Raw genomic sequence first — 27,227 nt, forward strand, 5'->3', positions numbered from 1 at the left:
ACTTGTCCAGGGTGTACCCCACCTCTCACCCATAGTCAGCTGGGATAGGCTCCAGCTTGCCTGCGACCCTGTAGAACAGGATAAGCAGCTACAGATAATGGATGGATGGATAGACATCTTCTTCTGGGCAGCACGGTGGTGTAGTGGTTAGCACTGTCACCTCACAGCAAGAAGATCCTGGGTTCGAGTCCAGCAGCTGACGGAGGCCTTTCTCTGTGGAGTTTGCATGTTCTCCCCGTGTCCGCATGGGTTTCCTTCGGGTGCTCCGGTTTCCCCCACAGTCCAAAGGCATGCTGGTTAGGCTAACTGGTGACTCCAAATTGACCGTAGGTGTGAATGGTTGTCTGTGTCTATGTGTCGATGACCTGGTGACTTGTCCAGGGTGTACCCCACCTCTCGCCCATAGTCAGCAGGGATAGGCTCCAGCTTGCCTGCAACCCTGTAGGACAGGATAAGCAGCTACAGATAATGGATGGATGGATGGATGGATATCATCATCTTCTTCACCACAGTGGATCATTCTGATCTGCATATTTGATTTGGCATAGGTTTTTACTTCCATAGAATTCGCTTAAGTGTTTAAAATCCGCCACGATCTTGGAGGGCCGAATGGAGGGGACTAGATCAAGAGGTCAGCCTAGGAGGAGATGGATGGATGACGTTCAAGACTGGACGGGCCTGACCGGTGCCACATGCTCTGCCTTGGCACGGGACAGGCAGGGTTGGAGGAGTGCGTGTGTGTCTCCTAGGATCGCCGACCCTCAAACATGAGGATGGCCAGAGAGAGAGAGAGGTTTTTACACCGGATGCCCTTCCTGACATAACCCTCCCCAGTCTCTCCAGGCTTGGAACCAGCACCAAGTGTACACTGGCTTGTGTAACCCTAGTGGCTGGGAGAACATGCAAACTCCACACAGAAAGGCCTCTGTCGGCCACGAGGTCTGAACCCGGAACCTTCTTGAGGCAACAGTGCTAACCACCGCACCACCTTCTAGATATGGAAGATATCTAGAATACAAGTTAAAAAATGTGGCCTTTGCAAAATTTAATTAATTTGCTGAGAAAACCTCTTTGAAAAACAGGTCCTGAATGCTAGTATGTGTTTTTAGATACATGTCATGTATAGACTCTCCAGGAACCACTTTCTAAGATCCTGGCGGCGGGGCTTTGTGAACATGGGCAGGAATCATTCAAATATCAAACCCTATCCTTTAGAGACCTAATCTTGAAAAACAAACAAACAGAAAAGAACTAATATTACCTAATGCACCTTTCAGGGCCTAATAATGAGAAATGATCAGCTTGTTGTTGTAAAAAAAAAAAATTTAATGTATTACAGAAAATACAGTATACGCACAATCCACAGAATGATGGATTAACTCAATATATAAACTTTTTTAATCTACATACATCACACATGACATGTAACTGTTGTACATGACAGAGGGAAAGCTAGCACATGGGTTCTTTATCCATTTAAAGATGCTTTTATTAATCACGCTACACGTCACTGTGTGCACTCACTGTGTCTAATGAGATGATTGGGATTGTGTTGCACTGCAGCTTATCAAACTCGGGAGATGTAGTCAAAAGAGCTCTTGCTGTTATGTCTAAACTAGATCACTACTTTGTTTTGATGCACACAAGGGCACTGAACATTGTGAACCAAAACTAAGTGCTAGGAAATAGTGCAGTTTGTCGGGTTTATGTATTTGTAGTTCTTGTAACATTTCCGATGTGATTGACGGAATTGATTGAGAGATGTGTTATTTCAAGACGTCTGTTTACTGCCGGCTGATTGTGATGCTGGTGGGATTTAGCCCTTGCTAAATCGCCACCTAAAGAGAGTGATGCGTCGCCACATTAGTAGTCTTTCCAGGTCTCACCTCCTCATTTGTACACTCATAGTTCACTAACTAGCTTTCCTTTCAGAAACATCTATTAAAGTATTAATATGCTTAAATAATTACTTTTCAAAGTGGTGATGGATTGTGCAACTGTGTGATCGATGCAAAATATTGTGACTCATTTTGATGTCCAGTGTTTGTTGTTGAGGATACCACGCACACACATTCCCATGCTGTTAGAGATGAAGGTGACTTGGTAGGTAACTTGATCATACATTTAGTCAGCGAGAGGACTGAAGTGTAACATTACAGGTTTGCATTACCTTTCCTTGAGGCTTTAAACCCATTCACTTACAGGAGAGAACAGCAGGTAGGAAAATTGAATTTCGCTGCAGTTCTATGTATTAAAGCATCAACATCTTCATGTTTCAGTAATATATAGAATGTTAGAGTAACACGTGGCACAGTTAGAACATTTCTTTTTTATTAGGACATTTTTATTGATGTTTATTATGAGCAATCAACACAACCCAAGAATTGTAGTTATAGTCCATAGATAATATAGTCAGATAACAGACAGGCAACATCACATAGGGAATGTCCATTATAAAAAAAATAAAAAATAGAGGATCAAAATCAGGAAACATAGAAACTAAAGCCTTGAAAGCAAAGACAACTACGGCTCAGATATAAAGCACGATAAGCAACAAAACACAGAAACGGAGGATTATGATTAGACAAACTAATTAAAGGAGAACTGAAGTCATTTTTAAACTTGCTTTATTTCTTAATTAATGTGTTATTCAATTACGTTTTCGGTTTTAGTAACCTTATATCGTGACTCTTATCGGCAACTAATTGCAATTAAATATTATACTTATCGGCCTATTCGGTTTTTAGCCGTGTTGAATTTAGTTCGTTTGGTCCACGGCAGGCGTCGCTTATCCGCGCGATCTTCACGAGACTTGTGCGAGACTTCGAAACGTCAAGTGTCAGCCAGGTGTCAGTGCCACCATTTTGAAAACTGTTTTCCAAACAAAATATTGCACAAAATCGAGTTTAAATGATGATTACTGCCTACTCTTTTCAAACTTTCCTAATTGCCATCAAAACAAACAAAACTTCCGGCTTGATGACATCAGCATTCGAAAGAGGGCGCGCGCGTCTTTTGACAACGTTGGCAGATGTCGGTCACTTTGATTTCTGCTGTACGTTTTACTTCTGTCCTATGATGTCTCGCACAGGTCTCAACGAATCTCGTTTACGGCCATTGCTTTGACATATGGACTGATCTATTACATAGCATATTTCAAACACTCATAACTTGCTATAGCGGGGACAAAATAGCGATCAAAAATGCATTCCGATATTTAATAAAATGAGAGAAATAGAATTTTGAAAAATAAAAAATTTGCCTTCAGTTCTCCTTTAAGGATTAAACACAGAACAGGTGCATACCTTTAGTAAACAAACCAATAACATGGCAGGATAGAACAGCAGAGATAGAACCAAAACCCATACAAAGGCACATGGCAAAACAAAGAAAAGCTCAAGCTCCTGCAGAGCTCGCTGCACTGGGAGCCGTGTCACATGCCGAGAGATGGAGTTTGACGATTGGGACAACTTGTTTGTCAAATTTTTGCATCCAAATGGACCTATGAAAGAACTAAATACAGTCCTAGTATGAAGTGGAGGAGTTGGCTGTCTGGCAGTCTTGGGCTCTGATCAATAGCCTTCATGTCTGAACCATTGATCTAGCACTGGCTTCAGAGGAAGCCCTAAAAATCTAATTCTGACAATATAATGATGTCATAGGCTTTTAAGGAACAGTCAGAAAAACTTAATTTATATAATTTTCCACTTACCTCAAATGTATTCGATTAGCTGAAATATACACTCACCGGCCACTTTAATAGGAACTTGTTCTTGATTCTAAGATTCCTGTTCTTGGCTGCAGGAGTGGAACCCAATGTGGTCTTCTGCTGTTGCATGCTGAGATGCTTTTCTGCTCACCACGGTTGTAAAGAGTTGCTTTGAGTTACTATAGCCTTCCTGTCAGTTCAAACCAATCTGGCCATTTTCCTCTGACCTCTCTTATCAACAAGGCGTTTGTTTCCACCCGCAGAACTGTCGCCCACTCACTTGATGTTTCTTGTTTTTCGCACCATTCTGTGTAAACTCTAGAGACAGTTGTTTGTGTGTGAAAACCCCAGGAGATCGGCAGTTTCTGAAATACTCAAACCAGTAAACCAACACCCATGCGACAGTGAAAGAAAGCCACACTTCACTGTGAGATCACAATTTTTCCCATTCTGATGTTTTGAACATTGTGAACATGAACTGAAGCTCTTGATTTGTAGATGCATGATTTTATGCATTGTGCGTCTGTCAAGGGATCGGCTGATTAGAGAACTGCATAAAACATCAGATGGGTGTTCCTAATAAAGTGGCGTGTGTGCTTCTTTAGTTTTGTATCTGTCCATACACATATGGCCAAATCAAGTAACACTCTTAATATAAGATTTTGGGAAATGTTGTTGTTAAAAAAAAAAACAGGTGGTGGTGGGGGGTGTTTGTTAGCAATTATTATTATTATTATTATTCATCTAATCTCATTATCTCTAGCCGCCTTATCCTGTTCTACAGGGTCGCAGGCAAGCTGGAGCCTATCCCAGCTGACTACGGGCGAAAGGCGGGGTACACCCTGGACAAGTCGCCAGGTCATCACAGGGCTGACACATAGACACAGACAACCATTCACACTCACATTCACACCTACGGTCAATTTAGAGTCACCAGTTAACCTAACCTGCATGTCTTTGGACTGTGGGGGAAACCGGAGCACCCGGAGGAAACCCACGCGGACACGGGGAGAACATGCAAACTCTGCACAGAAAGGCCCTCTCCGGCCACGGGGCTCGAACTCGGACCTTCTTGCTGTGAGGCGACAGCGCTAACCACTACACCACCGTGCCGCCCATTATTAATCATAGTCCATGTTATTTATATAGCAGCACTTTCATAACAATCATCTTGATCTGCTTCACAGGACATGAATAATAGACCCAGTTTAATTTGCTAAACCAAAAAAATGGAAGCGAAAAAATGAAAAATATTAAATAAATCCGTATTTATGACTTTCACTCAAAGTGAAATAATATTTTCAGATTTTCAGCTTTAAACTTGGTGAGATTGGGTTTAGCTGGAGAAATCATGCCAAACTGTACTGAGGGAAAATTCTGGTCAGCTAAAATGGCCGCCTCCTTAGCATTATAGCATTCAGATACACTGCAAAGTTTTATTCATGTTTATATAGATTATAGTGAGCCTCCCTAAACCATACCAGAAAGAAGAAACGGAAGGGGATCGGGTCAGATATTAACAGAGATTTGGTGTGAGATATACTTGTGGTCTGTGGCTGAGGACAGTGAGGGTTGTTGCAGTTACCATGTTTTTTTTTTGTTGTTTTTTCCTGTAGTATATCCTGTGTAAAAAAATAAAAATAAAAAAATAACAAACTAAGGACCAGAGGACATTTGTGTGTTTGTTTATGTGTGTAAACAGTGTTTGTGTGTCACTTGCTTTGGTTACAGCAATGTAACAGTATATCATATGCCAATGTGTCCTGTGATACACATAGTAAAGCTAAGCCTCTTTCGTATTTTAGGAAACTGCTGTGTCATACAGTATTTCCACAACTTTCACTGGAGTGACGCACGGAAATAATAATAATAATAATAATAATAATAATAAATGTCAACATTCAGAACTTCTTCAATCAGCCATAATTTTATACTACTAGCCTCTTAGCATCTTACATCAAATGGCTAATCATGTTGTTTGCTAACATTGTGTTAGCAAATGCACTCTTGCAAAAAAAAAAAAAAAAAACAGCTAAGTAGTTACATGCTGGGTGCGATTTGCTGGGGGGGATCATCCCCCCCCTCTGGTTTTTATCTCTGCTGAAAAAAATCCTCTGGGACAACCCCGTCAATAAAACAAGCAAACCAAAAAAAAAGTTGACATGACAGGCATGTTGTGACACAGTTTTCTATGGTCTACATTGCACTCACTTTCAAAATGACCCAAAGTGGCAGCTTTGATGTTCACGAACGTCCCCAGCAAATAGATACATTGTAGATAATAACAATATCTTTGCGTTCTATGCAGGGATGCAAACAGCGCGCCTTTTGGCGGATGCCGCCTTTTTCACGGCTGAATCGCGCAGATCCGATTTTTTTTGGGGGGGGGGCGTTGGAGTGTCTGATTATAATTTCAAAGTAAATTCTGTATTAAAATTACTAAATAAGCAAACCTGTTACAGTCCATGAAACAGGAAGTATAAAGGCCTCTGTATGCTCTTGCGACAAGGCTTTCGCAGATAGCTTTTCGCAGACAGTTGTAATTTATTGTTGAGCGGGGGAATAGGCGTGCGCGATGTTATTCACCGGCACAACGCAAGGGGGCGAGAAGTCGCTAGGAGTAGTTGGTGGGTGTGGTTAATGGAGTGTTTATCCTCCGGTTACTTATAATGACTAGAACTTTTTTATATATATATATATATATATATATATATATATATATATATATATATATATATATGACTAGAACTGGAGTCGTATAGATGTCCTCACTTCCTCAATCAACCGCTCTTCATGCTGCTCCATCTTCGCTCGTGTTTTTAAAAATGCCGGTCGTGAAAACAAAACAAACCGGGAAAGTAGGGAAGCGGAAGTGCGTGTACAGCGGGTAGAGTGGACCAATCGGAGCCCTCTTGTCTGCGAGGCTTCTGTGGTGGTCACGATTTTTGGGAGGTGCACGCAGAGCGTCTGCGAAGGTGGGGGGGCTACGCAGACACTGTCTGCGACACCGTCTGCGAGGACTGGGTTGTCAGCATAAATTGGCCTTAAGGATGAGAAAAAAACAGTTTAAATCGGAAAGCTGCGCACATTGTGAACTGCACCATCAGAGCAAACTGTTCATTTAGTATGCATGTATTTTAGTGATTTTCAAGTCACTGTCCATTTAATCCGGAGGGAGAGAAACATCACAGCAACGCGACAAGCAATGCGCACTTTGTTGTGTGTTAGTGTTCGTGTATTTAGTCAGAGAGATAGGAAGATGAATTTACTATGTCTGGTTTAGTGTTCGTTTTCATTTAGTGTTATTCATTTGATATCATCGGATGTTATTGAGCTGTTAGCCTATTGTTACCTTAATTTTGTGACATTTCATGATTAAAAAAAAAAAAACATCCCCCCCCTTCTGATTTTTTGACAAATCGCACCCTGGTTACATGGATGGATCATCTTCAATACTAGATAGCTTTGTTTGTACCTGATAATTTTAATAATCTCTTTTGTATTATATCCATAGCAAAAACTCTGAGCTTGTCTAGTCTGAAAGCATTTTTTAAATTCCTTCGAGTCATGTGCAAATTATAGACAAAATGCCATTGAGGCAAAGGTTTTAGTGTCATAAGTAATTTTATTTAGAGTCTAGAGAAATTTTATTCACAGCGAAAGATTAACGTAAGAAGTGCTTTGAGGATTACATGATAAACCGAGAAGCTAGTGGTGTTAGTCATGACCTTGAAAGCTAATTGACACATGAAAATGTCTGTCTCATCATTCGACTTTCAGTAATTCTTAGTAGTTACTGATAAATACAGTGGTGCTTTTATTTTCTATATTTCTGCATAAATATGACCTAAAACATTATCAGATTTTCACACAAGTCCTAAAAGTAGATAAAGAGAACCCAGTTAAACAAATGAGACAAAAATATTATACTTGGTCATTTATTTATTGAGGAAAATGATCCAATATTACAGATCTGTGAGTGGCAAAAGTATGTGAACCTTTGCTTTCAGTATCTGGTGTGACCCCCTTGTGCAGCAATAACTGCAACTAAACATTTGCGGTAACTGTTGATCAGTCCTGCACACCGGCTTGGAGGAATTTTAGCCCATTTCTCCGTACAGAACAGCTTCAACTCTGGGATGTTGGTGGGTTTCCTCACATGAACTGCTCACTTCAGGTCCTTCCACAACATTTCCATTGGATTAAGGTCAGGACTTTGACTTGGCCATTCCAAAAAATTCACTTTATTCTTCTTTAACCATTCTTTGGTAGACCGACTTGTGTGCTTAGGGTCGTTGTCTTGCTGCATGACCCGCCTTCTCTTGAGATTCAGTTCATGGAAAGATGTCCTGATATTTTCCTTTAGAATTCGCTGGTATAATTCAAAATTCATTGTTCCATCTATGATGGCAAGCCGTCCTGGCCCAGATGCAGCAAAACAGGCCCAAACCATGATACTGCCACCACCATGTTTCACAGATGGGATAAGGTTCTTATGCTGGAATGCAGTGTTTTCCTTTCTCCAAACATGACGCTTCATTTAAACCAAAAAGTTCTATTTTGGTCTCATTCGTCCACAAAACACTTTTCCAATAGCCTTCTGGCTTGTCCACGTGATCTTTAGCAAACTGCAAATGAGCAGCAATGTTCTTTTTGGAGAGCAGTGGCTTTCTCCTTGCAACCCTGCCATGCACACCGTTGTTGTTGTTCAGTGTTCTCCTGGTGGTGGACTCATGAACATTAACATTAGCCAATGTGAGAGAGGCCTTCAGTTGCTTAGAAGTTACCCTGGGGTCCTTTGTGACCTCGCCGACTATTACATGCCTTGCTCTTGGAGTGATCTTTGTTGGTTGACCCCTCCTGGGGAGGGTAACAATTTACTTACTTACTTACTTATCCCGTTAACGTCTGTGGGACACCTATGGTGTGTTAGACGGTGCATGGAAATTACGAAGCGCATGCTTCCAACGTTTTCTATCAAGTATGTCTTCCGCCTGCAAACCCCAGGCTCGCAAATCGCTAGCCACTAACTCCTCCCATGTCTTCCTGGGCCGACCCCTCTTTCTCGTGCCCACAACCTGATGGCACCGGATGGTGTTGATAGCATGTGGACTGCATTTGACATGGCAAAACCATCTTAAACGCCTTAATCTGAGTACAGTATCAAGGTCAGTAAGACCTAAACTCCGGCGAAGGGCTTCTGTGCTGATGTTGGCCGATGGGTTAACGTGGCACATCCATCTGAGCATTGATCTTTCATTACGCTCAAGACGTTTCATGTCTTCTTTCTTAATTGGCCAGCATTCACTTGCATACAGTATAGCACTTCTCGCATATGTACTGTACACCTGACCACAGGTGCCACACGAAAGCGCCCTGGACGAAAGGAGGGGGAGCAACTCTTTTAAATTTCTTCCATGCCGACCTTGTTCTAGTTATTGATGCAATCTCGCATCCACCACCAGCACAAAGATGATCTCCCAGGTAACAAAATGAGTCAACTGTCTCCAGCTCATGTGGACCAAGAGCCACCTGGTCAAATTGCTTGCCAACAATAGGGTGAGCCAAGCCAAGACAACGGTCACATCTGAAGGAGGGATCTGCAGAGAGCCTGCCACGGGTTCTTGTATACTTCTTATGTACCCAATGTTGGCATCGATTGCAGAAGATGGAGTTGCAGCCAACACCTTTTCTGCAAACACCACAAGGATGTTTACCAGAGTCCCTTAGAGAATTAAGGTTTGGGCCAGATATCATGACCTTCGTTTTCGCCATATTAACCCTCAACCCTCTTAACTCCAGGCCGTTTTTCCACAACAGAAACTTGCCTGAAAGCTCCTCAAGTGTCTCAGCAACAATCACCAAATCATCGGCATACAGAAGTTCCCAGGGGGTGCCAGTAGAGAAATCACGAGACAGGGCTTCTAGCACGATGACAAAAAGGAGTGGTAATGACAGAACCTTGGTGTATGCCAACTTTTACCTCTAACTCCTTGCTGTAAGAGTTGTTAATCCGTACCATGCTTTTTTTGCATTCATGTACATAGCCTGTACTGTTCTAACGATCTATTCTGGAATACTCGCATGTCTCATTGCCCACCACAGCACTTCACGGGGCACCCGGTCGAACGCCTTTTCCAAGTCCACAAAGACAAAGAACAGATTTCTTTCCCTAGCCAGATACTTCTCCTGTAGCTGTCTCACAATGAAGATAGCATCACTCGTTCCTCTTCCTGGCACAAAGCCGAATTGGAATTCGTCAGTGTCTACGATCTCACGTATTACTTTGTCCAGCACTCTCTCAATGACCTTCAAACAGTGTTCCGTCAGCTTCAGACCTCTGTAGTTGCCCCTGTCTGTGGCATCACCCTTGCCCTTGAACAGGTTGATAATGAAGCTAACATCCCAGTCCTTTGGAATACAACCCTCAACAATGATGGCATTTGCAAGCTTGGTTAAGATGGGACAGCTGACGGTGATGGAGGCTTTAAGCATATCAGCCATGACGCCGGAGGGTCCAGGGGATTTTCTAGACTTCATTTTGGTGATTGCCTCAGCAGTCATCTCACCCGTTACGAGAATGGGGGGACCAGCAACAGGCTCAGCCACGGGCAGGTCATTAACACACCAGGGAAACTCAACGTTGAGTAGGCGTTCATAATGTTCTTTCCAAGCCGCCTTCTTCTGACTGTCACTTAGACATAAGTTGCCTTGGTCATCTTTAATGCAACTCTCGCCAACAACGTCAAGCTGCTCTTTCTTCATCTGCTTAGCCATACGGAACACATCCACTTTACCGGACCTAACATCATCGAATTTACTCTCCTCAGCTCTCTTCTTGGCTTCAAAGACTATGCGTTTGGCGAGATGCTTGGCTTGGAGGTAGTCCTCTTTATTCCCACCGTTCTTCCATTCCTTCCAAAGGCGTCTTTTTTCACAAACAGCATGACTGACTGACTCATCCCACCACCAGGTTTGCTTCCTTCTGTTTCTCCTTTTGGTGACTCCACATATCTTATCAGATGCTTTCAATTGGCCATTTTTAAGGAACTGCCAGGTATCCTCCACAGTGGTGATGTGACTGCTGTCATGTAGTTCAGCTTCCACCGCCTCCAGAAAGCATTCCTTCACCACAGGATCTTTCAACTTCCATGTATGGAGTTTAGGGGTAAAGGACTGCTTACAAGACTTGGTGGGCTTGAGAGAGAGGTCACAGACAAGCAGTTTGTGCTGCACTGCACACTCCTCACCTGGGATGACCTTAGTATTGGATACAAGACCTAACTCCTGCCTTCTTACAAGTATGTAGTCGACTTGGCTTGAGTAGCCTCCAGACTGATAGGTGACCAGATGGTTCATTTTCTTTGTGAAGAAAGAGTTGCAGATAGCAAGGTCATTGGCCATGGAGAATTCTAGCAGCCTCTCACCTTCAGGGTTATGATCACCAAAGCCAAGCCCTCCATGAATACCTTCATAGCCTGCAGCAGTTTCTCCAATATGACCATTGAAATCACCACACAAGAGCAAGGTCTCTGAACCCCCTGCTTTTGACACAGAGAACTGCAGTAGATCATAGAAAGCATCTTTGGTGCTGTCATCTAGACCTGCTTGCGGGGCATATATAGAGAAGATGGTAAGAATGGTCACACCAATGTTGATCTTAAGTAGACATAACCTATCGGATATACGCTTGACATCCAGCACGCTCTCTACCCACTTCTCCGCGAGAAGTATTCCTATGCCGCCTGTCCCCTTTTCATTCCTGACCCAGAAGAACTTGTATCTGGAGTCCTTACCACTAACCATACGGGCTGACCCTCCTCTCCATCTAGTCTCTTGAAGACAACAGAGATCTATCTTTCTTTCTTCTGGAGATGGTCTCAACCACTTCACTGCTCCTTCCTCTCATAATACCAACATTTAAAGATGCTACACAAAATTTTTTGATGCGGTTGCTTGATGTCGATCTGGGGGTGCCCACGTCTGACACCCATCCTACCGTTAGTGACACTCCTATCACTAGGAGTCCCACTCTCTTCACTACTTCTTCGAACTTCCATGGCTTTCAATGGAGCGAGGATTTTTACGGCTGGATACCTTTCCTAATGCCAACCCCCAACCTGGAGGACCAGGGGATCACACTTCATCTGGACCCTACCTTTCAACCTGTCCAGCTTGGGTGACCCTACCAGGAGTTCTAGACTCCAGCCGGCATAGCTCTAGAGGTCACAGGGACACACAAACTGCCCCACCATGATAAGGTGGCGATCCCAGTGGGACAGGATGGCGATCCCAGTGGGACAGAAACAATGGTCTTGAATTTCCTCCATTTGTACACAATCTGTCTGACTGCGGATTGGTGGAGTCCAAACTATTTAGAGATGGTTTTGTCACTGTGGCAGCGGGGGCGTGGTCAAGCACCGGTCTGTGACAGGAGGGCGGAGTCAGGGAAGGTAAGTGGCAGAATCACTTCACCTGAGAGCAATTAACCTGTGTTTGTGTGTCTTCCCAGTGACCGCGCCCTATATGAGGAGGGAGAGCGAGAGCAGAGGGAAGCTCTCCCTGGAACCAGACGCCGGGTGTGTGTGTGTCTGTAACAGTAACTCTTAGTGGTTAGACTGAAAAGTTTGGCAATAAAACCGAGTTGCAAACCTGATCTCTGTCCTGCCGTCCTCTGTGCTCCACCCACACCTAGGGAAAGCTACAGTCACCTTTTCCAGCCTGATGAGCATCAACAATGCTTTTTTGAGGTCCTCAGAAATCTCCTTTGTTTGTGCCATAATACACTTCCACAAACGTGTTGTGAAGATCAGACTTTGATAGAGCCCTGTTCTTTAAATAAAACAGGGTGCCCACTCACACCTGATTTGTCATCCCATTGATTGAAAACACCTGACTCTAATTTCACCTTCAAATTAACTGCTAATCCTAGAGGTTCACGTATTTTTGCCACTCACAGATATGTAATATTGGATCATTTTCCTCAATAAATAAATGACCGAGTATAATATTTTTGTCTCATTTGTTTAACTGGGTTCTCTTTATCTACTTTTAGGACTTGTGTGAAAATCTGATGATGTTTTAGGTCATATTTATGCAGAAATATAGAAAATTCTAAAGAGTTCACAAACTTTCAAGCACCACTGTATGGTTTAAGGCTGAATGGTAAGACAGGAGATAAAGGGGTTAAGGGATTTTCGAGGTAAAGAAGTGGAGGTAAAGGAGTTAAAAATCTTTCCTGAACATTCAACCATCCTTAGGGAGCAAATTAACATTGGCCCAGCGTCTGTTTTGGGTGGCTATGTTGGCCCTCCTTATACAGCATTGTGCCAGTGCTGGGACAGCACTGGCAAAGGCGTACTTTCTTAACAGCTTTGCCAACTTCGGTGAATGTTGTGTAATTAAGGAGGGCCAACATTGCCACTCAAATTGGCTGTCAGCTGGGCTGCTCAATGTTGACCCTACGTTGAGCCAACATAAGGTCAGCATTGGTCATGGTGAATTTGAAGGTGGCTGAAAGATGGCCCTGGTGCCCCAGTGTTGGTACATTGGGCGAAAATCTCATCTCATTATCTCTAGCCGCTTTATCCTGTTCTACAGGGTCGCAGGCAAGCTGGAGTCTATCCCAGCTGACTACGGGCGAAAGGCGGGGTACACCCTGGACAAGTCGCCAGGTCATCACAGGGCTGACACATAGACACAGACAACCATTCACACTCACATTCACACCTACGGTCAATTTAGAGTCACCAGTTAACCTAACCTGCATGTCTTTGGACTGTGGGGGAAACTGGAGCACCCGGAGGAAACCCACGCGGACACGGGGAGAACATGCAAACTCCGCACAGAAAGGCCCTCGCCGGCCCCGGGGCTCGAACCCGGACCTTCTTGCTGTGAGGCAACAGCGCTAACCACTACACCACCGTGCCGCTCTTGGATGAAAATATGTTGAGCTTATGAAATTGCTGAATACCTGGGACTGGCAATAAGGTCTGGGAATAGATTAGCACTTTTAAGCTGGGCATACACTGTGTGATTTTTTTCAATCGCGGTATTCAGCTGCTGCTCACACTGTACGAGTGAATCGCATGGGTAAACAGCACGCAGCTTACGATTCCTGTTCTCACACTATATGATCCGATGCTCGGATGCAATGCTAGGATGCGATGCTCAGGATTTCAAACAGGTTTGATTTTCATCCAATCGATCGGGAGGAGGTCGTGAGGTGTTAATCGCTTGTCGTTACCCCATGTATACTACACGATCCGAGACGCACGATTGAGCCAAAACTCGGCCCGATCTCCAAAATAGTCGCACGAGTGAAAATCGTGTCAAAATCGGGCCAAAAATCGCACAGTGTATGCCCAGCTTTAATAAGTTGAGGTCAGGGAGAGGTCAAGAGAGATCCATGTTTAAGTCAATACCAAGACCATGGTTGTTCTACCTTATTGTTATTATTTCACAGGTGGAAGTAACTGTAGAACTGATTAGAATTGCACTTATACGACTTACAGAAGTGCTCTGTAGTTTCCATCAAAACGTTAGTACTTTTTTTTTAGACTTCTTATATTGGCTTTTCAAATGTTAACACTTTTGGTACAGTGATCACAAAGGGCATGAAACACAAGAACATGTACATATTCACAAATTGGTACTTTAAATTAATTAATCAACAAATAAATTAGACATTTAGGGTTAAATTGGTACCAGTTGAGTGTTTCTCAATGGAAACTGCCCTCTAATTCCAAGTCTGCCCTTCTTTAAAATCTCAATATTTATTGTGTCCCAGGTTAATTGCCCTAATCTATTCACTCGTATTACTCATTTGTATTGCAGCTTTCCTACAGAGCAGTTGTTGTGTCTTGTCTAAAGATAGCCCAGTAGACTAATCCTTAAATCTGCCTAGCGTAGGACCATCTCTCTCCTTTTCTGGTGCACTAAGGAAAAGTAAATTAGTTATCCTGTCCCTTGGTCTATCTAATGTGCACAATGTGTATTATATCTGATATCTGTTGTCTGCTGTGGGAACTCAGTGGTCCCCAAAAGCAAATAATTAAATAAGTCAGCAGGAACACAGCAAACCTTGCATAATTACGATGGGTGTGTCCCAGTCAGTGTAGCCTCATGGTCCCAATGAGCTTATGGAAAAATTTTTAAGTCTGTTTCAATGTATGGAAGCTTTATTGCCCTGTGTGAGTTTGACTGGGTATTGAGGTATGGACTGTTTCTGAGGTTTGTCTTGTAAATGAGGTATATTTAGAAATCTGTCAGAATACGCAATGCTTTGAGGAAACTCTGTAGCTCCTGACCTTCAGTGATGTATGGAGTTTCTTGAACGTAAGCAGCCAGTTTACATGCTACTCCTGTTAACTGAAACTAAACCAAGTATTTAGGGTTACAGGATGTGCATGGGAACATTATACTCACTGGGCCAGTACTCTAGGAAGTCTATGTTTCCATGTTACCTAATAATCCATTGATAATCTGGCTGATACCTTATTTGGAAAATTATAATACATGCTTAGAATAAGGGTTCCTCAAGGGATCTTGGTTTATGAGTTCCTCAAAAGACCTTGAGGATCCCTCAAGATCCCTTGAGGGATCTTGGCAAGTGAGTATTTCAAAGCAATCATGGAGTCAGATCTAGATGCCATCTTGGAGTCAATCATGGAAGATTTCTTCACATTCCACCAGTACGATTATTAGAGGAGGTGGATAAAATCCTGAAAGTGAAAGATGTTAATTTTTTTCCCCAAGAGTTCGGCCATATGTACTAGAGCCTGTAGATGCAGCCTAGAACAAAGGTAGTGACTCGAATAGGAGTACAAACTTGATGTTACTTCCCACTGAAATATTTAATCATTTTAATTATCGTGACTTTGCTAAGAAATAAGCAGTTATTTGCTACAGTACGTGGATGCCAGACCATTATACTCATGTGTTTGTTGAACATCCCATTCCAAAGTTGGTCCCCTATTTGCTGCTATAACAACCGCCACTCTTCTGGGATGGCTTTCCACTAGATTTTGGAAAGTGGCTATGGGGATTTCTGCCCATTCAGCCACCAGAGCATTATTAAAGTCAGGCACTGATGCACAATTGGTGTTCCAGTTCATCCCAAAGGTGTTCAGTGGGGCTGAGGTCAAGGGTCTGTACAGGACACTTGAGATCTTCCACTCCAACCTTGGCAAGCCATGTCTTCCTGGAGCTTGCTTTGTACAAAGTCATTATAGACAACTGTGCGCTTTCAGTGTTGTGGCAACAGTTTGAGGAAGGCCCAGATACGCGTGTGATGGTTAGGAGTTTGGCTTTATAGTGTTTTGGTTTTTTTTAAGCACATGAGCATGACTTGTGCATCAGATGGACTTTACTCTGTGGGTCTTCCGCATGAGTTAATATATAGGACAAGCTGCACGTGTCTTGGATTACAAATGTACCATAGCATTCTTGAAATAAAATGAGCATCAGATGCTGATCATTATAACGAGTTAGTGTTAGCAAAGTGCTTGTGGAGTATTCTGTGGCATTTATACCATTTAATGTCATGTTTACTACACCTCCTTGCCTGAAACAGAATGTACACTACAACACTATCTACAATTTTTTTTTTTTTTGCAGTTGTCAGAATTTGTGTTATTGGTTCTGTGTAAATCTCAAAAAAATTGATTTGTCCCACCATACAGGAGGCCCTACAAAGGATAATCACCACATTAGCGAATAAAAATGATGAGCTCCACAATTTCATCGAGACGCTAAGTCACCTGCTGGCTGGAGTTCAGGTAAGATGCAGGAAGTGGTAATGAAGACTAATGTAAATAACTTTAAAACTGGTTTCTCCAGTTTCTTCTTCCACATGATATCGTCATCTGGAATGAGCATGTTGGAATTGAATATTTATGTGCTGTGTGATCAGGTTAACTCCAGCCAGGTGGTGTCTGATTTAGAAGAGGAGTTTGACACGCTGTTTTCTATCCTGGAAGAGACTAAGGAGAGTATGACCAACAGTATTAAGCAAGAACAGGCCAGGAAATCACATGAACTGCAGGTAAGGACATGCTCTTTGGAGGGTCAAAGGCCAAAAAAATGAATTTCCAGTAACTGCATCGTGTGTGTGTGTGTCTGTGCTTGGAGTTTGTTTGGTTCTCTTCGGCCCAGTCTGGATGATGTCATCATGCTGCCATGGCATTTCTTTGAGCCCACTGAGCAGAGACAATACTGATGTGTGAAATCAACCCAGATGAGAGATTAGCTATTAGAACCCAGCCCATTCAGCCCTACACACAACATGCCTCCGATTGGTCCCTTAAACTGTTATTAATTCTCTAATAGGCATCTCAGAGTGCAAAAGTATTCACATAGACACGTTAGATGACCAGAAGCGGGACAACAAGAGGTCAAAATCTGGTTTTTAACTTGTGTGCGTCAAAATTATGCTCACTATTTTACAAAATGACAAGGCAGAGAATCTTTACACTTGGAAGTTGATTTTATGTTAATGCAACCAAAGTGGATGGATTCTGTAGCGAACTGTTAGTTAAACCGTATTTTAGCGTTTTGTTTTAAGCAGTGCGAATAAATACTTGATTTCCATTATTGTGAAAACTGAATTCTGTAGAAAGGCAGATACTCAGGAACAGAGCGAGTGATAACTAGGAAAGAGATGTGTTCAGAGAGTCATATTCAAATACAAAAGCACTGGTGTCTGGCAACCTCATCGTCAACCGTAGCCCTTGTTTTCTCGTGCCAGTGAGAACCAGAGGAGGGTGGGACGAAAAGGAAAAAGGAGAGGGAATGGAAGAAAGGCAGAACAAACCAAAAACCATCCAAGCTTTTCAGCCATTAACAACTGGAGTGAAAAAAAATTGCTCTTTTTTCAAAGTGAAAGGATAAAGTGATTTTTTTTTTTTGGAACAAAAGTGTTGGACTCTAAAGGAAGCCAAAGGGCAAGTTAATCCTTGTTAGCTTGCGTGTTATGTCTTGCAGAAGTCTTTACCTTTTATTGACTGCTGAATTAGAAATACAAAATGTCATGCAGTTTTTTGTTTTGTTTTTTGCTTGGACCACTCCGAGACAAAAGAAGGCCAAGCCAAAATAAAAGTTGCATGACATGTAGTTCTTTTTTTTAAGTTAAAGGAGAACTGAAGTCATTTTTAAACTTGCTTTATTTCTTAATTAACGTGTTATTCAATTATGTTTTCAGTTTTAGCAACCTTATAGCGTGACTCGTATTGGCAACTAATTGCAATTAAATATTGTACTTATCGGTCTATTCGGTGTTTAGCCATGTTGAATTTAGTTCATTTGGTCCACGGCAGGCGTCACTTATCCGTACGATCTTCACGAGACTTGTGCAAGACTTTGAAACATCAAGTGTCAGCCAGGTGTCATTTTGAAAACTGTTTTCCAAACGAAATATCGCACAAAAACGAGTTTAAATGAAAACTGTTTTCCAAACGAAATATCACACAAAAACGAGTTTAAATGACGATTACTACCTACTCTTTTCAAACTTTCCTGATTGCTATCAAAACAAACAAAATTTCCGGCTTGATTATGTCAGCATTCGAAAGAGGGCGCGCGCGTCTTTTGACAACGTTGGCAGATGTTGGTCACTTTGATTTCCGCTGTACGTTTTACTTCCGTCCTACGATGTCTCGCACAGGTCTCAACGAATCTCGTTTACGGCCGTTGCTTTGACATATGGACTGATGTATAACATAGCATATTTCAAACACTCATAACTTGCTATAGCAGCGACAAAATAGCGATCAAAAATGCATTCCTATATTTAATAAAATGAGAAATAGAATTTTGATAATAAAAAAAAGTACCTTCAGTTCTCCTTTAACAAACAAGTAAAGCCTGCAGAATAAGTTAAGATGCAAAAGATTTTCCTTTAAGAGATCTTAGGTGCATTAACATTAAACATGTCCATCATTCCTCTCAATCATTATTGCATGTTATTACGAGGGGGAAAAGGCAAGAAACAAAAATTAGATGATGCCATGATGTCGAATAAAAGTGAGCAGTAGTACTGAGGTTATGGTTCATCCATAAGAGAAAGTTCCTGGCTAAGCAACCTGTATTGCAGCCTTCATTAATTGTTAAGAAGTAATAATAATAAACTGTACAATGTCGTCTGGTGGATTGATGCACCTAAGCTTTCCAGTCCCGGTTGTAATCAAATACAACCCCGATTCCAAAAAAGTTGGGACAAAGTACAAATTGTAAATAAAAACGGAATGCAATGATGTGGAAGTTTCAAAATTCCATATTTTATTCAGAATAGAACATAGATGACATATCAAATGTTTAAACTGAGAAAATGTTTCATTTAAAGAGAAAAATTAGGTGATTTTAAATTTCATGACAACAACACATCTCAAAAAAGTTGGGACAAGGCCATGTTTACCACTGTGAGACATCCCCTTTTCTCTTTACAACAGTCTGTAAACGTCTGGGGACTGAGGAGACAAGTTGCTCAAGTTTAGGGATAGGAATGTTAACCCATTCTTGTCTAATGTAGGATTCTAGTTGCTCAACTGTCTTAGGTCTTTTTTGTCGTATCTTCCGTTTTATGATGCGCCAAATGTTTTCTATGGGTGAAAGATCTGGACTGCAGGCTAGCCAGTTCAGTACCCGGACCCTTCTTCTACGCAGCCATGATGCTGTAATTGATGCAGTATGTGGTTTGGCATTGTCATGTTGGAAAATGCAAGGTCTTCCCTGAAAGAGACGTCGTCTGGATGGGAGCATATGTTGCTCTAGAACCTGAACATACCTTTCAGCACTGATGGTGTCTTTCCAGATGTGTAAGCTGCCCATGCCACACACACTAATGCAACCCCATACCATCAGAGATGCAGGCTTCTGAACTGAGCGCTGATAACAACTTGGGTCATCCTTCTCCTCTTTAGTCCGAATGATACGGCGTCCCTGATTTCCATAAAGAACTTCAAATTTTGATTCGTCTGACCACAGAACAGTTTTCCACTTTGCCACAGTCCATTTTAAATGAGCCTTGGCCCAGAGAAGACGTCTGCGCTTCTGGATCATGTTTAGATACGGCTTCTTCTTTGAACTATAGAGTTTTAGCTGGCAACGGCGGATGGCACGGTGAATTGTGTTCACAGATAATGTTCTCTGGAAATATTCCTGAGCCCATTTTGTGATTTCCAATCAGGGCTTTGAACCGGAATTTTTTTCCTATTGGTTCGTTCCGAACAGAAACGGAATTTTAACGTTTCCGGTTTTGGGTTCCACCATTAAATAGACGTTCCCGAACCGGTTAGAACAAAAAAATTTCGTTCCCGGAACGGTTAATTACGTTCCCTGTCAGCTGTTTAACAAATGGCTATAAAATTATGTCTCTGTCTCATCCAGCTTAAGCCAAATGTAGGCTAATTCTATTACAGCCTTCATTAAATAAGACAAGAAATAATTCAAAATAATTATTATTTCAAATGTTGGCGATTTGGATTCTCAGTATGTCTTCCCATCTACACAAACAGAAAAAGTGCCAAAAATGAAAGATAATTCGTTTAGTGTGTTACCAAAGGCTAGTCAGGCCCTATAGAGGGCTACCGCATGACGTCACCGCGCCGCGAGAGTTTGTTAGGCGCCATATTGGAAGTACACATCTATGCAAGTACATACACTCATAACAAACTACAGCTGAAATGTAGCCAGAGCCGGTTCTGCCCTAATCTGGACCCGGGTGCAACATCGCGCAAACCCCCCCCCCCCAAAAAAAAAAAAAAACACCAGTCTAAATCAGAACAACCATCACATAACTATAACTATAAACATTTTATATCAACTATTTTAACTAAATGGGCTATAATAAATCAGCCTGCAGGCAGCCACGGCGGGCTGCCTCAGAAAAGTAACCATTTGTCCTACCTTAAAACTCGTTTTGCATTTTCTGCCTCCTTTTTTGTATTTTCGACCCTGCGTTTATTTTCTTTCCTTTTCTGAAAACCTGATTTGTGTCCAGACATTTTGTTCTGCTACCAACGAACTAACTCGTCAGGTCTCGTCTCTCGAGCCCGCGATGATTCCCGTGGGAGGGGCAACAATTGATACATTTTTACAAACAGCCAATAGGGAGGTTGCATCGTTCAGGCTCTTCTTTGCTCAGACACTCAGTAATGCATTTACTCACTAGCAGTCCACCTTCCCGCTCTCTCCATTCAATCAGCGAACGTCACACAGGAAGTGAACCCCAGCGGGTCATAGAAACTTGCGCAGGAGAAGAATGACTATTTGTAGGCTACAGAAACTTTGAGGAACGAAATAAAAACCGGTATTAACCGGTTACCATTATTTTTAATAAGCGTTTCTGTTCCGGAACATAAAAAATAATAAAGTTTCTGGTTTCGTTTCTGTTCCATGTGAAATAGAAAAAGTTCCCGGTTTTCGTTTCCGCTCCTTGAACCGGTTCAAAGCCCTGTTTCCAATACAGAAGCATGCCTGTATGTGATGCAGTGCCGTCTAAGGGCCCAAAGATCACGGGCACCCAGTATGGTTTTCTGGCCTTGACCCTTACGCACAGAGATTCTTCCAGATTCTCTGAATCTTTTGATGATATTATGCACTGTAGATGATGATATGTTCAAACTCTTTGCAATTTTACACTGTCGAACTCCTTTCTGATATTGCTCCACTATTTGTCGGCGCAGAATTAGGGGGATTGGTGATCCTCTTCCCATCTTTACTTCTGAGAGCCGCTGCCACTCCAAGATGCTCTTTTTATACCCAGTCATGTTAATGACCCATTGCCAATTGACCTAATGAGTTGCAATTTGGTCCTCCAGCTGTTCCTTTTTTGGACCTTTAACTTTTCCAGCCTCTTATTGCCCCGTCCCAACTTTTTTGAGATGTGTTGCTGTCATGAAATTTCAAATGAGCCAATATTTGGCATGAAATTTCAAAATGTCTCACTTTCAACATTTGATATGTTGTCTATGTTCTATTGTGAATACAATATCAGTTTTTGAGATTTGTAAATTATTGCATTCCGTTTTTATTTACAATTTGTACTTTGTCCCAACTTTTTTGGAATCGGGGTTGTAGATTGTTTATTCTGTCTTAAGAGTGTTTTTATTTGTCACTAGGCCACTTATACATTCATTCATGAAGAAAAAATGGAAAAAAGATTAACGAGAAATTACAAAGAATAGCAGAATTTTTCACCTACCTGGTGTTTTCTTCAGCAACGTTAATGTCTGGTGGAATGACGCAAGCACCGATCTCTATAAGAAGAGGTGTGTTCTGTACAGTTTGGTAGTCAACAAATGTCAAAACTATGTACAGCCCTTTTAACATTTTTATAGTCAGTTGATGCTTGATAATACGAGAAAAGTCTTTAAAACAAAAACAGCATAAACGATTAAAAAGATTGATGAACACACAACTGATTTTTCCACAAATGTTCATTTCAGTTGAAACTTTTATAATTCATGAGAACAAACTGGGCAGAAGAATGAATATTTAAACTATTTGAACTTCATGCTCCGCATTCCACCAGACTTGATGGTAGACCTTCAGTTAACTGAAACTACCAAACAGTCCAAACTCAAACGCTCAGTAATCCTGAGCAGGATGCAACACAATTCTTGAGACAATGCAAGAAAGGGTGTCCCTGACGAAGGACAAACTGAAATAGTTGTAAGTCTGTTCAGGAATGTGATAGGAATCAGAATGATTCAGTTAAATTCCGCAGCAAGCCTTCAGACCCTCTTACTCTGCAGACACTTTCATTAGGTCCTCAAGAAACATCGTAACTCATACTAAAAACGTTTTTATGATTACTGGCAAGAATGTTGGACATAGGCTAATTACAAACACTTTTACACTCATAACATGTACAGTGGTGCTTGAAAGTTTGTGAGCCCTTTAGAATTTTCGATATTTCTGCATAAATATGGCCTAAAACATCATCAGATTTTCACACAAGTCCTAAAAGTAGATAAAGAGAACCCAGTTAAACAAATGAGACAAAAATATTATACTTGGTCATTTTATTTATTGAAGAAAATGACCCAATATTACATATCTGTGAGTGGCAAAAGTATGTAAACCTTTGCTTTCAGTATCTGGTGTGACCCCCTTGTGCAGCAATAACTGCAACTAAATGTTTGTGGTGACTGTTGATCAGTCCTGCACACCGGCTTGGAGGAATTTTAGCCCGTTCCTCCATACAGAACAGCTTCAACTCTGGGATGTTGGTGGGTTTCCTCACATGAACTGCTCGCTTCAGGTCCTTCCACAACATTTCTATTGGATTAAGGTCAGGCCTTTGACTTGGCCATTCCAAAACATTAACTTTATTCTTCTTTAACCGTTCTTTGGTAGAACGACTTGTGTGCTTAGGATCGTTGTCTTGCTGCATGACTCACCTTCTCTTGAGATTCAGTTCACGGACAGATGTCCTGACATTTTCCTTTAGAATTCGCTGGTATAATTCAGAATTCGTTGTTCCATCAATGATGGCAAGCCGTCCTGGCCCAGATGCAGCAAAACAGGCCCAAACCATGATATTACCACCACCATGTTTCACAGATGGGATAAGGTTCTTATGCTGAAATACAGTGTTTTTTCCTTTCTCCAAACATAACGCTTCTCATTTAAACCAAAAAGTTCTATTTTGGTCTCATCCGTCCACAAAACATTTTTCCAATAGCCTTCTGGCTTGTTCACGTGATCTTTAGCAAACTGCAGATGAGCAGCAATGTTCTTTTTGGAGAGCAGTGGCTTTCTCCTTGCAACCCTGCCATGCACACCATTGTTGTTCAGTGTTCTCCTGATGGTGGACTCATGAACATTAACATTAGCCAATGTGAGAGAGGCCTTCAGTTGCTTAGAAGTTACCCTGGGGTCCTTTGTGACCTCGCTGACTATTACACGCCTTGCTCTTGGAGTGATCTTTGTTGGTCGACCACTCCTGGGAAGGGTAACAATGGTCTTGAATTTCCTCCATTTGTACACAGTCTGTCTGACTGTGGATTGGTGGAGTCCAAACTCTTTAGAGATGGTTTTGTAACCTTTTCCAGCCTGATGAGCATCAACAACACTTTTTCTGAGGTCCTCAGAAATCTCCTTTGTTTGTGTCATGATACACTTCCACAAACATGGGTTGTGAAGATCAGACTTTGATAGATCCCTGTTCTTTAAATAAAACAGGGTGCCCACTCACACCTGATTGTCATCCCATTGATTGAAAACTCCTGACTCTAATTTCACCTTCAAATTAACTGCTAATCCTAGAGGTTCACATACTTTTGCCACTCACAGATATGTAATGTTGGATCATTTTCCTCAATAAATAAATGAGCAAGTATAATATTTTTGTCTCATTTGTTTAACTGGGTTCTCTTTATCTACTTTTAGGACTTGTGTGAAAATTTGATGTTGTTTTAGGTCATATTTATGCAGAAATATAGAAAATTCTAAAGGGTTCACAAACTTTCAAGCACCACTGTATATCTCATCTCATCTCATTATCTCTAGCCGCTTTATCCTGTCCTACAGGGTCGCAGGCAAGCTGGAGCCTATCCCAGCTGACTACGGGTGAAAGGCGGGGTACACCCTGGACAAGTCGCCAGGTCATCGCAGGGCTGACACATAGACACAGACAACCATTCACACTCACATTCACACCTACGGTCAATTTAGAGTCACCAGTTAACCTAACCTGCATGTCTTTGGACTGTGGGGGAAACCGGAGCACCCGGAGGAAACCCACGCGGACACGGGGAGAACATGCAAACTCCGCACAGAAAGGCCCTCGCCGGCCACGGGGCTCGAACCCGGACCTTCTTGCTGTGAGGCGACAGCGCTAACCACTACACCACCGTGCCGCCCCCACCACTGTATAGTTAAAGTTTAAGAGTGTTTACTCATAGGTTTACTTTTCTCTTTCCTCAAATGTCATCAATGCACTCACACTGTTTGTTTCATTAGTTTTATACTGAAGCTACAAGGCTATTGATGCTAGCAAACAATGTACCTACACTCCCAAGTATCATTATAAGAGTTTAAACGTTGGTAGGCTATTAAACCTAATTTTTGGTGAACAATTTTTAGCCTTTGTTTACAAATAATTCCAGTATGTTATTCAGCCCACTTCAAGGTTGTTGCTAAAAGCGCTAACCTGTGTTTTTAAGCTAAGCTGAGATGCTAGCAAGAAACTCAGTGTTGGCAACAAAATGTTTTGTTAAAGGTCCCATGGCATGGTGGTTTGTTGATGCTTTAAACGGGCTCGTGGAGGCTTCCGGATGTTATATCCGCAGCCTTTCTCGAAATGAACCCTCGGCACGTAAATATAGCCTCCTGGGAGAAAGCCCCATTTCAGCGCTTTTCCCAGTGCGTCGTTTTGCTAATGAGAAGCAGGAGGCAGGGAAGGGTAGAGGGTTGGGGTGGGCCATGGGGGGGAGGGGCTTGACCAAGCTGCGCACACACATACTCGCTGCTATCAGCGCCTGTAGCCACGCTGCTAAGACAAAACCCCGTTCTCCCTCGGACTCCTTTCGTAAACTCAACGTGACACAGAGAACAGAGAGTGAGAGTGTTCGGAGTGGTAGTTTACGAACGTATAATACCCTAGGCTTGAACACGCACTCCATAACCAAAGAGGATAGAAGCAGCAACTACAGCAACATATCGCTTATCCAACAGAAGACATGCATTGCGGAGCAATAGTCAAACATAAGCTCATAAGTTACAGTCAATTTCCAGACTAAACTCAGTTTAACAGAGCATGCTGCATGCTCTTTAGTTTTGTAGCGCAGATTACCTGGCTAACTGCAGGAAGCGGTTAGCTGCACAGCTAATGTAGCCATTGCTAGGCTAACGCACCGATTTTAAAACACGGCAAAACGACCAGTTATACACTTACTTGTTCGGTGTTTGTGGCTGATGCAGCAGGGATGTTTGATACGGACCCAGGCTTCAGTGACAGTTGATGTGCAAAACCTGCCCTGTACTGTCCCAAGTTGTGGAAACATTCCTCAGGAAAATGCTTCCGACAAACATACACCGTCTTAGGTAGACTCGACGGCGTATCATTAAAATTAAGCCACTGCGTCTTCAGGGGCTCTCCCGTCGGCAGTAAAAACAGACTCTTTTCTGTGTTGTCACATCCATGTACAGCGCAATTTCCATGTTTCGCTCGCTTAGGTGATGCCATGTTGTTGTGTCCTCTATGGTCTCCTCACTACAACTGGGCGGGCAATCCATACAGTGGGTGGGAATCCAGAGGGGGGGCGTGGGGGATCATCTCCCTTGCTGACGTAGTAAAGGGAAGAGCTTATCAACGCGCTGTTTTGACGCGCCATTCTCAAATGTTGGGCATAGTTTGGTTTACACATTATGAAATTTCTAGCCACTGGGGTGACTTAAGAACGTCAGAGGAACTCATTTTAACGTTAAAAAACCTCAGAAAGTGAAAATTTCATGCCATGGGACCTTTAAAATGCTGTCCAAAGATCCAGGTACAAGTTAAAATGTGTTTAATAAATCATTGTGATTAAATTGTAAACCCTAATGAAATGTTCGTCAGTTGTTGTGATATAAAAATTGAGCTAAAGCGAATCACTTGGTGTCTGATATTTGCCACTTTTTACGAAGCCATTTTTGCTAGCAAGTACACAAGCTGCAAATATTGTCAACGATGTGATCGACTCAACGCAGTTTAGCCAAATATCAATCAGCCAAAACATGTTTATCTGAAATATACTACATTTGGGCGAAGAAGAGAATTAGCTTAGTCATACTTGGTATGTTTTTACCACATTGTTTGTATTTTCTACTTTTCTTTCTATAAGAACCAACTGACTCAGAGCACTAATGCATTGGAGAGTTCAGAGGAGTTGCTGGAGTTCGCTCAGCACGCACTGGATATCAAAGATGAGAATGAGTTCACCAAGGTCTGTATATAAAAATATTAAACCTCTCACTTGCTAATCTACACTGCTTTTTTTTTTTTTAACTCTTGTATCCTAATAAAGCCCAGAATATAGGCAAAGAAAAGCAGCTGATTCTCACTGATGTGGGAAGAAAACGTACTGAAAATACTATAGGTAGAAGGCGCACAGAAAATGTTACAGAATCAAAGAGAGCTGTAAGTCACATTAAATAAATAAATAAATAAATAAGCATTAAAAGTTTTCAAGATGGTAGCGCCACTTGTCATATTTACAATTTTATGGCCGTCTGAAATTTTTGGATGACTCAACACATTAAACGCTACTCTTCGTAAACTGCTGGGACGTTTTCACTGAAACTCACCCAAAAGACTCTAAAGACATATTCCAACAAGAGTTGTTCACCAAGTAGCACCACCTACCATGGATGAGGCTACAGAGGGGTCATGAGCAGTTTCATGAAAATCGCTACTCTTTCTACAGGAGTGATCAGATTTTGATCAAACTTATATGGAATGTTCCCCAGGATGGAGTATAAAAGTTTCCAAGATGGTAGCGCCACCTGTCTCATTTACAGTTTTATGGGCGTGTGA

General features: G+C 42.0%; 1 protein-coding gene across 2 annotated transcripts in view; it reads left to right on the forward strand.

The window, feature by feature from the left end:
• fsd1l (fibronectin type III and SPRY domain containing 1-like) overlaps positions 1-27,227 on the forward strand; it is an 83,427-nt gene that overhangs the window by 1,282 nt on the left and 54,918 nt on the right. For both annotated transcript variants that reach the window (XM_060912260.1, XM_060912261.1), the window contains exons 2-4: positions 16,393-16,488; positions 16,623-16,754; positions 26,536-26,637. In XM_060912260.1, the coding sequence (XP_060768243.1) occupies positions 16,393-16,488; positions 16,623-16,754; positions 26,536-26,637 (330 nt within the window). The remainder of the gene's footprint in view (positions 1-16,392; positions 16,489-16,622; positions 16,755-26,535; positions 26,638-27,227) is intronic.

The sequence above is a fragment of the Neoarius graeffei genome, chromosome 28 (assembly GCF_027579695.1).
Source record: "Neoarius graeffei isolate fNeoGra1 chromosome 28, fNeoGra1.pri, whole genome shotgun sequence".
In the NCBI taxonomy this organism is placed as follows: Eukaryota; Metazoa; Chordata; class Actinopteri; order Siluriformes; family Ariidae; genus Neoarius; species Neoarius graeffei.